The sequence below is a fragment of the Otolemur garnettii genome, unplaced genomic scaffold (genome assembly GCF_000181295.1).
Source record: "Otolemur garnettii isolate 467f Iridium unplaced genomic scaffold, OtoGar3 scaffold00046, whole genome shotgun sequence".
In the NCBI taxonomy this organism is placed as follows: domain Eukaryota; kingdom Metazoa; phylum Chordata; class Mammalia; order Primates; family Galagidae; genus Otolemur; species Otolemur garnettii.
The window spans coordinates 9,561,611-9,573,604 of record NW_003852441.1 but is presented as its reverse complement, the minus strand read 5'-3'; the positions used below and the strand labels follow the sequence as shown (position 1 = coordinate 9,573,604).

At 45.5% G+C, this 11,994-nt stretch overlaps 1 protein-coding gene across 2 annotated transcripts in view; it reads right to left on the bottom strand.

Annotated features, from left to right (window-relative positions):
• The window catches only part of DHRS7C (dehydrogenase/reductase 7C), a 19,263-nt gene extending 11,135 nt beyond the window's left edge, over positions 1-8,128 (bottom strand). Inside the window, exon 1 of one of the 2 annotated variants that reach the window (XM_003791094.1) lies at positions 7,968-8,128. In XM_003791094.1, the coding sequence (XP_003791142.1) occupies positions 7,968-8,121 (154 nt within the window). In that variant the 5' untranslated portion in view covers positions 8,122-8,128. The remainder of the gene's footprint in view (positions 1-7,967) is intronic. The other variant, XM_012805978.1, reaches the window with a different exon arrangement.
• Between the last annotated feature and the right edge of the window lie 3,866 nt (positions 8,129-11,994).

Sequence of the window (11,994 nt, the reverse complement as noted above, 5' to 3'; positions counted from 1 at the left end):
AAAAAAATAATCAATTGAGTAAACAGAAAACATACAGTATGGGAGAAAATATTTGCAAATTATACATCTAACAAAAGGACTAATATCCAGAATGTACAAGAAAAGTAAATCAGCAAGGAAAAATATACCCCATTAAAAAGTGGGCAAATGTCATGAACAGATATCTTTCAAAAGAAGATGGCTAACAAATATGTGGGAAAATGCTCAACATCACTAATCCTCAGGGAAATGCAAATTAAAACCATAAGCAGGGTACCATCTTGCCCCTGTGTGGATACAGTGAAAAGGGTAAGTGTATGTACCGTTGATGGGAAGGTAAATTAGTACAACTTCTATGGAAAACAGTATGAAGATTCCTCAAAGAACTGACAGTAGATCTGCCATTCAATCTAGCAACCTCACTGCTGGACCTACCCAAAGGAAGAGAAGTCATATCAAAAAGACACGCACTTGTGTGTTTATCGTAGCACAGTTCACAATTATGAAGATACGGAATCAATCTAAGTGCCCAACAACTGATGAACAGACAAAGAAAATGTTATATATGAGACATAAAAAAGAATGAAGTCATGTCTTTCACAGCAACTTGGATGGAACTGGAAGCCGTAGTCCTAAAGTGAAATGTCTCAAATGTGAGCTAAGTAGTGGGTCTACATGAATATAGAGTGGGATAACGGACTTGGAGACTCAGAAAGCGAGAGGCTGGGAAGAGGTTGGGAAGGATCAAATATTACCTATTTGGCATAATGTTCATATTCAAGTGACAGGTACACTAAAAGGCCCAACTTTACCACTGTGCAATTCATCCATATACAAAAACCACTTGTTATTTTATTGAAATAAAAAAAATTTACTGTGGGACTAATTCCTGAATCACTCAATATAGGGCTTTGTCAACCAATCATTAGCTGATAGACACAATATTCTTGAGTAGCAATAATACTGATAGTTAAAAAGCAATAAAAGTCCCATATTTTGTGAGTGTAATTGTTTTAGGAAGTGTTTAAAGAGACTCACATGTACTAGTTGGTCTAATTCTCATCATAGCCTTCTGAGGTAGTATCTTAGGTTGGGTTCCCAAGGACAGATGTGAGACAGGAATTCAGGTGGCCAGGATTTACTGAAGGGGTGTTCTTCAGAGAAAACCTATCAGGGAGTGAGTGCATGGAGTAAGTGCCAGGCAAGGATGTGGTCTCAGGTAAAGCCTAACACTGGTTTGATCCAAGGAAGATTCTAGAGTATAAATCCCATTGCCAAGCTGTCCCACCTGGAGGCAAGAGTACCAGCCTTTGTACACCTGTGTAAATCAGTCACTGACTGTGGGCTGCCCTCTCTGGGCATAGAGTCTGAGTGCATAGACTGCCTAACTCCAACTCTCTGGGAAAGGGGGCATCTGTGAGCCAAGAGCAGTGCTTGGGGAATGGATGAGGGTACCAACAGCACCCATTCCAGGGTGGTACCTACTATTGCCCCATTTTACACCAAAAAGAGGTGGACCCATTCTGACTAGGGACACTGACCCACTGGAGGCTGGATATCCTCAGTGCAATGGCCCAAGGTGACCTTATGATTATGTGATCTTCTCCTGCAGGTCTCAGCAGCTTGATGCAGGTGGAGAGAAGGAGCCAGCTGGACAGAACAGTTGGCTGGGGTTTGATAAGTGGGCATCATGGGTGAGGCAATCGTGGTGTTGGAGAGAGAGCAGTTCCAGTGCTGGACCATGAAGTCAGAGCCAGGTGGGAGCAGGGAGGAAGGCAAAAGGGTCCACAGAGAAGACAAGTAGAGGGCTCAAGGGATGAGGGTTCAGTGAGGCTAAAAACAGGTGTAGCAGGCACCACAGAGGGCTTGGAGCAGGTGCCTGGTGGCCAGTCTGCTGACTGAGGGAAACCTGAACCCGAAAGTAACTGGGCGAACAATGTCACCTTGAATTGTCAGGATTGCGGAGAACAGGTTTCTCTTAATGTATGTGTTTTCTTGAGAAAGTGGTTGCCCATGATAATTCTGGATGCCAGAATTCAATAAAGATGTTAATTTGTTCACAAGTTAATAGGATGCAGTAAATCATGATTCCAACAGGAAAATGACAAAAAGATTCTAAACTTGGTATGGCATGTTTACACACTTTAACTGGAATGACAGATCTGAAGGAAAGCGAAGAACTTTCAGTAAAAACAATTTATTTATTAAAATATATTGTAAAGCTACCGAAATTAAGGCAGAGTGCTAGCAGTTCCAATCTGCGTAGAAATACTGATAAAAACAGAGCCAAGGATTGATGAGGATTTAGTATACTATAAAGTTAGCATGTTGAATTAGTAGAGAAAGAACACATTATTTGTAAAGTTGATTTTGGATACCTATTTAGGAAGGAAAATCTATGTGAGTTATATAAAAAGTACCAAGTATTTAAGTATAAAAATAGAACCATAAGGGAGCTAGAAGAAAATAGAGATGGATATATACTTTTACACTGGGGAAAGATTTTGAGCACACATTGAGGATGGAATCATAACAGAAAGGATTTATAAATTTTGCCTTTAAAAACCCTTTTTTATAGGGAAAAAAGCATTTATAATATATATGCCAGAAAAGGGTTATTTTGATATACAAAGGAGTCTTACAAATCCTTAAGAAAAAAAGATAAAAATCCTAATAAAGAAATTGACTAAGGACATGAGTAAGCAATTCACAAAAGAAGCATCAAGAACTTCTTATACAGAATATTCAAAAGATAGAAATTAATGCCTGTAAGAAAGAAATGTAAATTCTACTAGTTTTAATTGTCAAATAATCAAAAACAATCTTGGAAAAATATGAGAAAAAGGGCTATCAATTGCTATAATTTTTGGAGGAAAAACTTGACTGTATCCTCACAAATATGTGAATACTTAGACTCCGTACTCCCATTTATGGGCATTGATTCTAAGGAAGGATTAAGAATTAAGAATGTCAACATAGACATAGTTATACTATTGTTTATCTCAGTACCATTTATAACAGTAAAGAGCTGGAGATAATTGTAAATGTCCAATGTAATAGAAGATTGGGTAAGTAAACCATAGTATATTCCATACACAGAATATTTTGCAGCCAGTAACTACTACATAGCAACTTGTAGTAGGATATTAAGTTGAAAGTTTAACTGGGGCACTGAGATCAAATAGGTGTAGAATTTCAAAGTTAGACGCCCACCCAAGATGTAGATTTTTAAGGGAAATAATGAAATCCTGTTTTATGAAACTCAATTCCCTTTACCCACAAATAGGATACAAGTGGATCCTATTTGGTAAATGGATCAAGGAAGAGGAGAAAGAGAGGGGACTCTGAAGGAGGACTTCTCAGGACAGAGGGTCAGGTGGCGCTGTGCTTTCCCATTACCCCCATCTTAGAGGGAAGGGCAGGAGTGGGACCCCAGGAACAGCACACTTCCCTAAAGCTGGGAGCTGTGACTGAGGTCTGAGAAAATCTATGAGCAAGAGCCTGGGGCCGGCCAATGCCCTGAGGGCCGAGGAAAAGAAAGCCGGGCTGCTCTGTGGGGACTGGCCCACGGAGTCAGAGTTTGGAGTTCTCAGAGTTCTCAGAGTTAGTTGGGAGTTCTTTGAGGTCTGCCAAGAGGATCTCTTAGGAGGGCAGTTAGATCCCAAAAGAGAGGGTCTGCGTGGGCTAGCCTGCTGGAAAACCAGGGGCTGGGGGAAACTGAGCAAGTGGAGAACAAGCTTCATGCCCCACTTCATGGACGCGCAGGTGCATATTCCCAGGGGGGCTGCCGAGGGACCCACGAGAGTGACCCCAGGGAAAGACTTGGATTCAGTTTTAAACATGTGCCAGGCCCACAGAGCTGAAGCCATCTTATAACACTGTCAGTTGGGTAAGGATTTTTCTTGTTCTCTGTCTCATTCTGTGGCCACTGAGTCCCCAGGCAGGGTCAGGAACAGCAACTTACACTAACTGGGGGTGTAAGGAGCTCTGAAGGGGAAGAAAGTGCAGCCTCAATGTGGACATGCTCATTGGGTATTAAACTGCGGGTCCTAATTTCTGAATCAATGTTATGTTATGGGACCCACCATGACCATAAGATTTTTTTCTCCCGTTGCAGAGGAAGGACTGTCCCTGTGAGTGAATGTGAGACGAGCTGTGTACGATGGCCTCAATCCATTCTTGTTCACCACTGTTGACCCACATGAGCATCCCTAAGATGCTGGAAGGAAATAAAATGACATGTTCACACGGGACGTTCCCGGGGGGGGGGGTTATAGTGTGTTTTATGTTCTTTTTACCAAAAAATATTATTGGTAATATATGTGGCTTTTACCACCGCAGAATTCACTCAAAGAAACTTCCCTGGGAGGCACATGCCTAACCTTTTAGTTTGCGCTGTAACCCTGAATGGCAGTAGTAGCCAACACAGGTCTATTGACAAATCAGAGAAATGAAGTTCATTTCTCTGAATTTACCCAGAGTCACACAGCTGGTCAGTGGTGAAGCCAGGACAGGAGCCCAGCGAGTGTGACATCCAGATTGAGGAGTGACTTTTTCTTTAGGCTGGGCTGCTCTTGGCCAATGCCCACTGCTGAGAAAGGAGCAAGTTGGGGTGTGCTGTTGTCCTACTCTCCCTCCCTCTCTCGAGGATGGGCACTATTTGCAAGCTGGGCACTGGGGTTGGGGCCTGCGGCCAGGATCCAGACCACACCTGAGACCTCGACCTTGCAGAGACTTACCCAGATGTCTCTTCTTCTCTCCCCATTTCCCTTCTTTTCCATGAACACCTTGCCTTTTCCAGGGGGACCGGGAAGGCTGAAGCCCATGTTGTGCCGCAGTGCTCTAGCCCACAGGCACTACTCCCAAACAGGTCATTTGTGCTGCAGCCAGACCGTAGATATACTTGGAGGTTCTATTCTTTATCAGCTCAGCTCAGCATTTTTCTGGAGTCAAGCACTTTGGCACCAGACTTTTGTTTTTTCTCACCCAATAAACATAATTTGAGTACTACCTTCCATATTTCCTCAAATCTAAGATGCCATCGACTATAAGATGTTTACTGCTTTTGGAGATAATAAATGACTTTTTAAAGACTGGCCTGCGGAGATTGTAAGATACTGTTGATTGAAAGAAAAAACTCAGCCCCATTTCAGAAATGTTTAGAGGAGAGAAACTCTATCCTAGAAGTGAAAACACACAGGCGAGGCTGACCTCTCGGAAGCAGTGCAAACACCGGGGTTGGGCATTTTGATTGTCACTCTTGCTGCAGACACAGTGGGTGCAAAGTGACACAATTCCAGATGGCTGAATTATGGGGTCTTGGGGCTAGGGCTAGATGTCCTGATCTTTGTTTGATCCCCCAGTAAAAGCTTAGGCCCTGGAGCTCGTGTGGGTTCCCTGGTGCCAGGGTGCGCGGAGGCTGTGTGCGGAGGCTGTGTGCGGAGGCTGTGCACGGAGGCTGTGTGCGGAGGCTGTGCACAGCCCACATCATCGGCGCAGTGGCCCTCCCTTTTCTCTTGCCCTGCACTTGAGAAATGAAGCAGTTGGCACCTGGAATCACTGTCATCAGCAGCACGCCGAGGCGAGGCACTTATTTAAGGTCACACATGCCCACTTTCTCAAGTTACTGCTAAATACTGCGTCTTTATTTTGTCTCTGCTTTGAATTTCTTTTTCGGGTGCGTCAGTGGGAGGTAGTAAAAAGACCACACTGACAGCAATCAGGACAGACTAGGCCACAGTCCTCTGGAAATGCCATTTTGCTCCTCCTGGGCATTTGATTTGTACAATATATGACTTTATTGTACAAATAGTCCCATTTAGGAAAAAATGAGACATTGAAACACACATACATCTCTCCATAATGACTAGATCAGTAGTTCCGTCTAGTCAGACAGAAACTCAGTGAGGACACGGAAGAACTGAACAGCTTCCTCAACCAACAAGATCTGATTGACATCTGCAGGGCACTCCACTCAAGAACAGCAGGACGCACACTCTTTTCAAGCGTTCACTCAGCATATACCAAGATAGCCCACATTCCAGGCCATTAAACACATTGCAACAAATTTATGTTTTGTTTGGAGGCAGAGTCACTTGGTTGCTGTTAAAGTGCCATGGCGTCACAGCTCACAGCAACCTCAAGCTCTTGGGCTCAAGCAATCCTCTTGCCTCAGCCTCCTAAGCAGCTGGGACTACAGGCGCCCACCAGAACACTTGGCTATATTTTTTCTATTTTTAGTAAAGACAAGGTCTCACTTTTGCTCAGGCTGGTCTTAAACTCCTGAGCTCAAGGGATCCACCCACTTTGGCTTCCCAAAGTGCTAGGATTACAGGCATAAGCCACCGTGCCGGGCACATCTCAATAAATTTAAAAGAACTGAAATCATACAGAATATATTCTCTGATCATATGGGAATCAAACCAGAAATCAATAAAACAATTATGTAAGAACATACTTCTCTAAATGAGTGCCTTCCCTGATCACATGGTACCTTTAGAGTGTAGTCATTAAAAAAACATTTTTTGAGTATTTACTATAAACTGAGCCCTGAGCTCAGTGCTGGGAATCCATGATGATTAAAACACAAGCTTCTCCCACGGGAAGTGGACCAAGTGTGAAGGATGCCGTTACAGTACTCATGGTGGTGTGCATACACCAGGGGCCGTATGAGTTATGAGGCCAGTTCCCCAGGGACCGTTCAATAGGATGGAGCAATTAAAGTGGCAGGAAGGCTCCTGGGTGGAGGACATATCCGGGATTGCAGGTTAGCAGCTTGGCCTGATGCTGGACAAAGATGGTTTATTTGGAGAGCAAGGTTTTCCCCAAGCCTTTGATTCTGAGTGGCATTAGGGGTGAGCGTCCTCCCTGTTGGCTGTGTCTGGTCTGGCTGACACACGTTTGAGTCTGTGTCCCCCTCCCTGCTTTCCAGTGCTACAGGACGTTGTCTCTGGGAATTGTTTCTGGAACTCATTTAGGGGTCACACTGAGAGCCTCGTTTGTCTCCCTTATCCTTTCCTTTTTTATCTTTTGTGGTTGACCCAGTTGTTGATGGCCCACTGAAACCTAACCCACCCTCAAAGCATGCAGATTTCTTCCCATCAGGATGCCCAGGACAGTGAGCAGCAGGCTGTGCGAGATTCTCAGAGAGGCTGCCTATGTTCTCATGACTGCAGCACTGGGGGTGTACATGCCCAGATCCCCCAGAGGAACTCCTAGCAAGGGAGCAAAGCCCAGGCTATGGTAGACCCAACAGACACTTGCTGTGTGACTAACGGATGTCTGGCTATGTGGCTTCTACCAATTGATTGGAATGATAGAGTCGAAATATTGCAAACCTAAGAACAATTACTACCTCTCAGGTCACAAATGCTACCAGGGTGGGGCCCTCTGAGGCTGTCTAATTCAGGGGTTGCAAATGTCAATGCCCTCAAGGCCAAGGAGTAGAATGGTTGAAAGAATCAGGGTGTGTGTGATGTAACAGGGGCTAGTGGGGTGTGTGGCACACTGAAGAGTACCTGGTCTCCTGAAACGTGCTCCTTGTCACTCTGGCTCACCCTCAAGTTAGTAGAGACTGCTGGTATCCCTCCTTCCCTTGCAGATGAGAATCCCAGGCAGAGAAGCAAGATGACCAGCTAGTTAGTGCTGTAGCCAGGAATTGAACCTGGTTCCTGAGTGTGAGCTCACAACCAGTGCTCCAGCTAAGGGCCTTGCATTTTCAAAATTTCTGGAAACCCCATGAAGGCAAAACAAATCATGTCTGCAGCCCTGTTCTGGCCCTTAAGCTGTGAGTTTGCAACTCTGGATATTCCAAGTCCTTTGTATCAGGCAAGAAAGCCTCAGAAGAGCAAGACCTTGCTAGTTAATGAGATGTGCAGGAGAGAACACAGATTGACCCCTCCCCATGCAGCAGCTCTGCTCAAACGCCACCCAGCCACCTCCCGCCCTGCAGGGAAGAAATGGCACCGGCAGGAGCACAGGCAGCTTACCCTTGCCCAGTCCTGAGATGGCATCGGTGATCACCACCACTTTGTTCTGCACGGCTGACTTTGACCACAGCCGGGACACCTCTTGATAAATGAAGAGGAGGCCGCTGATTCCCAGGAGGAGCAGAGGCAGCATCAGCATAGCCATGACGCTCATCTTGCTCTGGGGGGAAGCGGGGGTGAGAAAAGATTGTCTTTGCAAAGAGATGCCCAGGGCAGGGGGAGGCCTGAGGCAGCAGGATGAATTCCCTCTCAAGCCTGCTGCCCCCTCTCCAAGGAGTTCAGCTCTGTGCAAAGTCCCAAGCTGAACATCCCATGAGCCTGCTAATCCCCAAACGTTTGAAGAATAGAAAATTACTCACGGTGTCTCTGAAAGCAAACCAAATCCAGGGGGCCTGCCCTCCCCAAAGGTTAATTACAGATTTAATTAAAATGGGTCTGCATTTTTGGAAGAAAATCCATGTGTTAAGGCCACTTGCTTGGGCCCTAATGGTTATTTATAGCTTTCGGTTGTGCTGAAAGGCTTTCAGGGTAAATATAGTGTCCATTCTGATGTCCAGAAACACATGCTGGCTGGGTCTGATTTCAGAGTGCTTGCCAGGACTTTTAAAGCTCTCCTGACTATTAGAGGTTTCCTCTGCAGTTTGAGGCTGAGCATGAGGGATCAGGACCTGGGATATTCGGGACAAATGCTCTTGCCCTCACTTAAACACTTATGATCAGGTAGTTCACATGCATGTGGCAGCCAGCTGTCTGGCCTTCCCTTTCTAATCAGGGATGAAAAGCATAACACACTTAAAAACTGTTAAGTAGAATGCAGCCCTCTTGCAGAGTGAGCCCCCCAACCCCACACAAAGTCCTCGGTCTCCGGCGATGTTGACAGGGACCTGGACCCTGGATGTGAAGGTTGTCATGTGTTTTAGCTGTCCTCAGACTTACTGTCAGTGGTTTTCTAATGAATTTTTTTTTTTTTGGAGACAGAGTGTCACTATGTCACCCTTGGTAGAGTGCTGTAGCTGTCATAGCTCACAGCAACCTCAAACTCTTGGGCTGAAGTGATTCTCTTGCCTCAGCCTCCCAAGTAGCTGGGACTACAGGCGCCTGCCACAACGCCTGGCTGTTTGTTGTTGCAGTTGTCATTGTTGTTTAGCCCGGGCTGGGTTAGAGCCCGCCAGCCTCAGTGTATGTGGCTGACAACGTAACGACTGTGCTACGGGCATCTAATGAGCCAGTCCTACAAGATGCTTCCTGATCCACCCAAGACTCCCTTGATCTTGTGGTTTGGAAGCACAGTCTTCTGTCTATCTTGATACTTGGACAAATGGCTCTGCAAGTCCAAAAATGCTTGGAGCCCCCAGCCTACAAATTCCTCCAAAGTTGGTTGAATATACACTAGGCAGCTTCGTACACAACAGCTCTGGTGATGAGGAAGAGTCAGGGCAGCACAGTGAGTTCTCTGGCAAGAAATTATGTTTGGATTTGGACAAAGTTCCAGGAAAGCTTTAGCTGCACCACTGAAAGCTCAGATCCACTAAGGGACTTGAGGGCTTACTTGTCTTTCAGTTTAATTGCCATAGAGCAGACAGGGTATATTCCAACCAAAAGCATGCTCTGCAGTCTACAAAGCTCCGAATACCTGTCTGCTTTGCTATCCTACTTAGGAAGGAGTCCTGGAGTTTTGCCTTTCTATGAAATCGTGGTATTTTCTAATCTGAGGATTGCGAATTAAGACTGCCCAGTACAAGGGGCGGCACCTGTGGCTCAAAGGTGTAGAGCGCCAACCCCATATGCCAGAGGTGGCGGGTTCAAACCCAGCCCAGACCAAAAACTACAAAAAAAAAAAAAAGAAAGAAAGAAAGAAAGACTGCCCAGTACGAATGCATATATGCAGTTGCAGATCACCCAGGGAACATGTAGATCAGAACTGGTCCCGCCCCAGGAGCACCTTGGAGGCTCTTCAATCACCTCCGTCCAAAGCTGCAGCCCTACCCAGCTTCAAAGTGCAGGCCATGATGCCTGAGCACTTATAGTCCATCTCTGATCACAGAAAAGTGGTCCCTCAGTGGCTTCCTTCCAGCAGTTACAACTCTTTTACTTCTCCCCATAACACGCCCAAGGTCCAGCCCTATAGCAGCCTCCCCTAGGGAGGGAGAAGGGGAGGAGAGGATTTGCCCCCCACTCTGTCCTCCAGGAAGGCAGGGGGTTGGGTTTGGAGTCTGATCACCTGTGTCTGAATCTCAGTTCTGCTTCTGTCTTGCATGTGGCCTCAGGCACACACATGCCCTCTGAATCTCACAGTCATCAAATGGAAGTGGGGATACCAATGCTATGACATCCCTTGCATTCTTTTTGGCAATTTGTTTCCCAGTCTGTGTTGGTTCTGCGCACTGCCTTCCCTCAGAGCAAATCAAGACCCATTCTTGAGGACAATGGACAGGTTTGGGGGAAGAAATGGTTCATAGTTTCGGAGGATATTCCTATGGAATATAGAAAAATGACATCTCTATACCACCCCCTGCAGGTTCATAGGTGAAGGATGCAAGGGGAGATGAAGTAATGTGTGTGCATATGGTTGGGTCAATGTCATCCCTGGCCCCATCCCCTCCCGCAGGTTCTCTAGGCTGAAATGCAGGTCCTGGGAACTTGGTGTCTCCATCCCAGCCAGGACCAGCCCTTGTTTTGCTGCACTAAATGGCCTCAGCTGCTCATCTCTCTTTAGAAGGGTGGGAGCTCAGGGCAGCACTCATGCTTAGGAGCTGGGGCTGCTGTAGAAGGGAAGTGAGGGTAGGACAGGATGGTGGGTTGTCAGACTAGCTGGACATCTGAAAAAATTGCCTGGAATATTATGCAGCCTTGGTAAAGAGGGAAATTCTGACACACTACAACGTGGATGAAACTTGAGGTCAATGTGCTGAGTGAAATAAACCAGTTACATAAACACAAATACTGTACAATTAATTCCACTGGTACCATAGAAAGTAGAATGAGGGTTGCCAGGGACTGGGGTGGGGGAGGAAGAGGAGTTTGTATGAAACGGAAAATTCGAACAGAGCTTCGGTTTATAAGATGAGAAGAGTTTTCTAGATGGATGGGAGTGACAGTTACGTAATAGTGTGAATGTAGTTAATGTTACCGAACTGGTTTAAAATGGTCCAGAAGATGATGTTATGTTTGTGTTTCACCACAACAAAAAGATTGGGAAAAATGGTCTGACTTCCTTGAAGAGATAATCCCAGTGTCAGACAGTGCCATTCACGTGAAATTTTGAAATATACAAGACAATACCATGTGCAGTTGATGGGTAGGTAGACATCTAGTATCTGTGTTCAGCTTTGCATACGAATGGCACGTACACACATCCCCGGAGGGTGGGTACTTCTTGGGCGAGAACAAGGAGGGAGGAGTGAGGAAGGGATGTGAAGCGTTAGTTGTAGCTCTTGTGCTTTCTTTCTTATGAGAAAGAGAGATGTGTGCCAACTGTAATAAAGCACTTCTATGACAGCTACATTAGGTTTCATCATTTTATATATGTTAAAACTTTTCATAAATAAAAAGAGAAAATAATCAAACAAAGATAGAAGCAGATGGATCTGTCTAACATTCTTACTAATTTCTTTGGCCTACCCAAATGGTGTTGTTTTCAAATTGCCTTTTTTTTCCCCTCCACATTTTTTTTTTTTTTGCAGTTTTTGGCCAGGGCTGGGTTTGAACCCATCACGTCTGGCATATGGGGCTGGCGCCCTACTCCTTTGAGCCACAAGCGCTGCCCCTCCTCCACATTTTCATCATGCAAAAGATGTCATTTTTCTGATTCGTGGAAAAACTCAAGACATGCAAGTTCTTCAAACCTGACCTTTACTTATTTTTTGTTATTTCAGCTTCATATGAGGGTAAGGTGATGAAATTACATTGTTTGAGTTTGTTAGAGTCCAAGCAGTAGCTCACCTAGGAGGTGAGCCACATACGCTGACATTGTGCCTGTTAGGTGAGAGCACCCGTGTCCCCTTCCCTCCTCCCTCCCTCCTCCCTC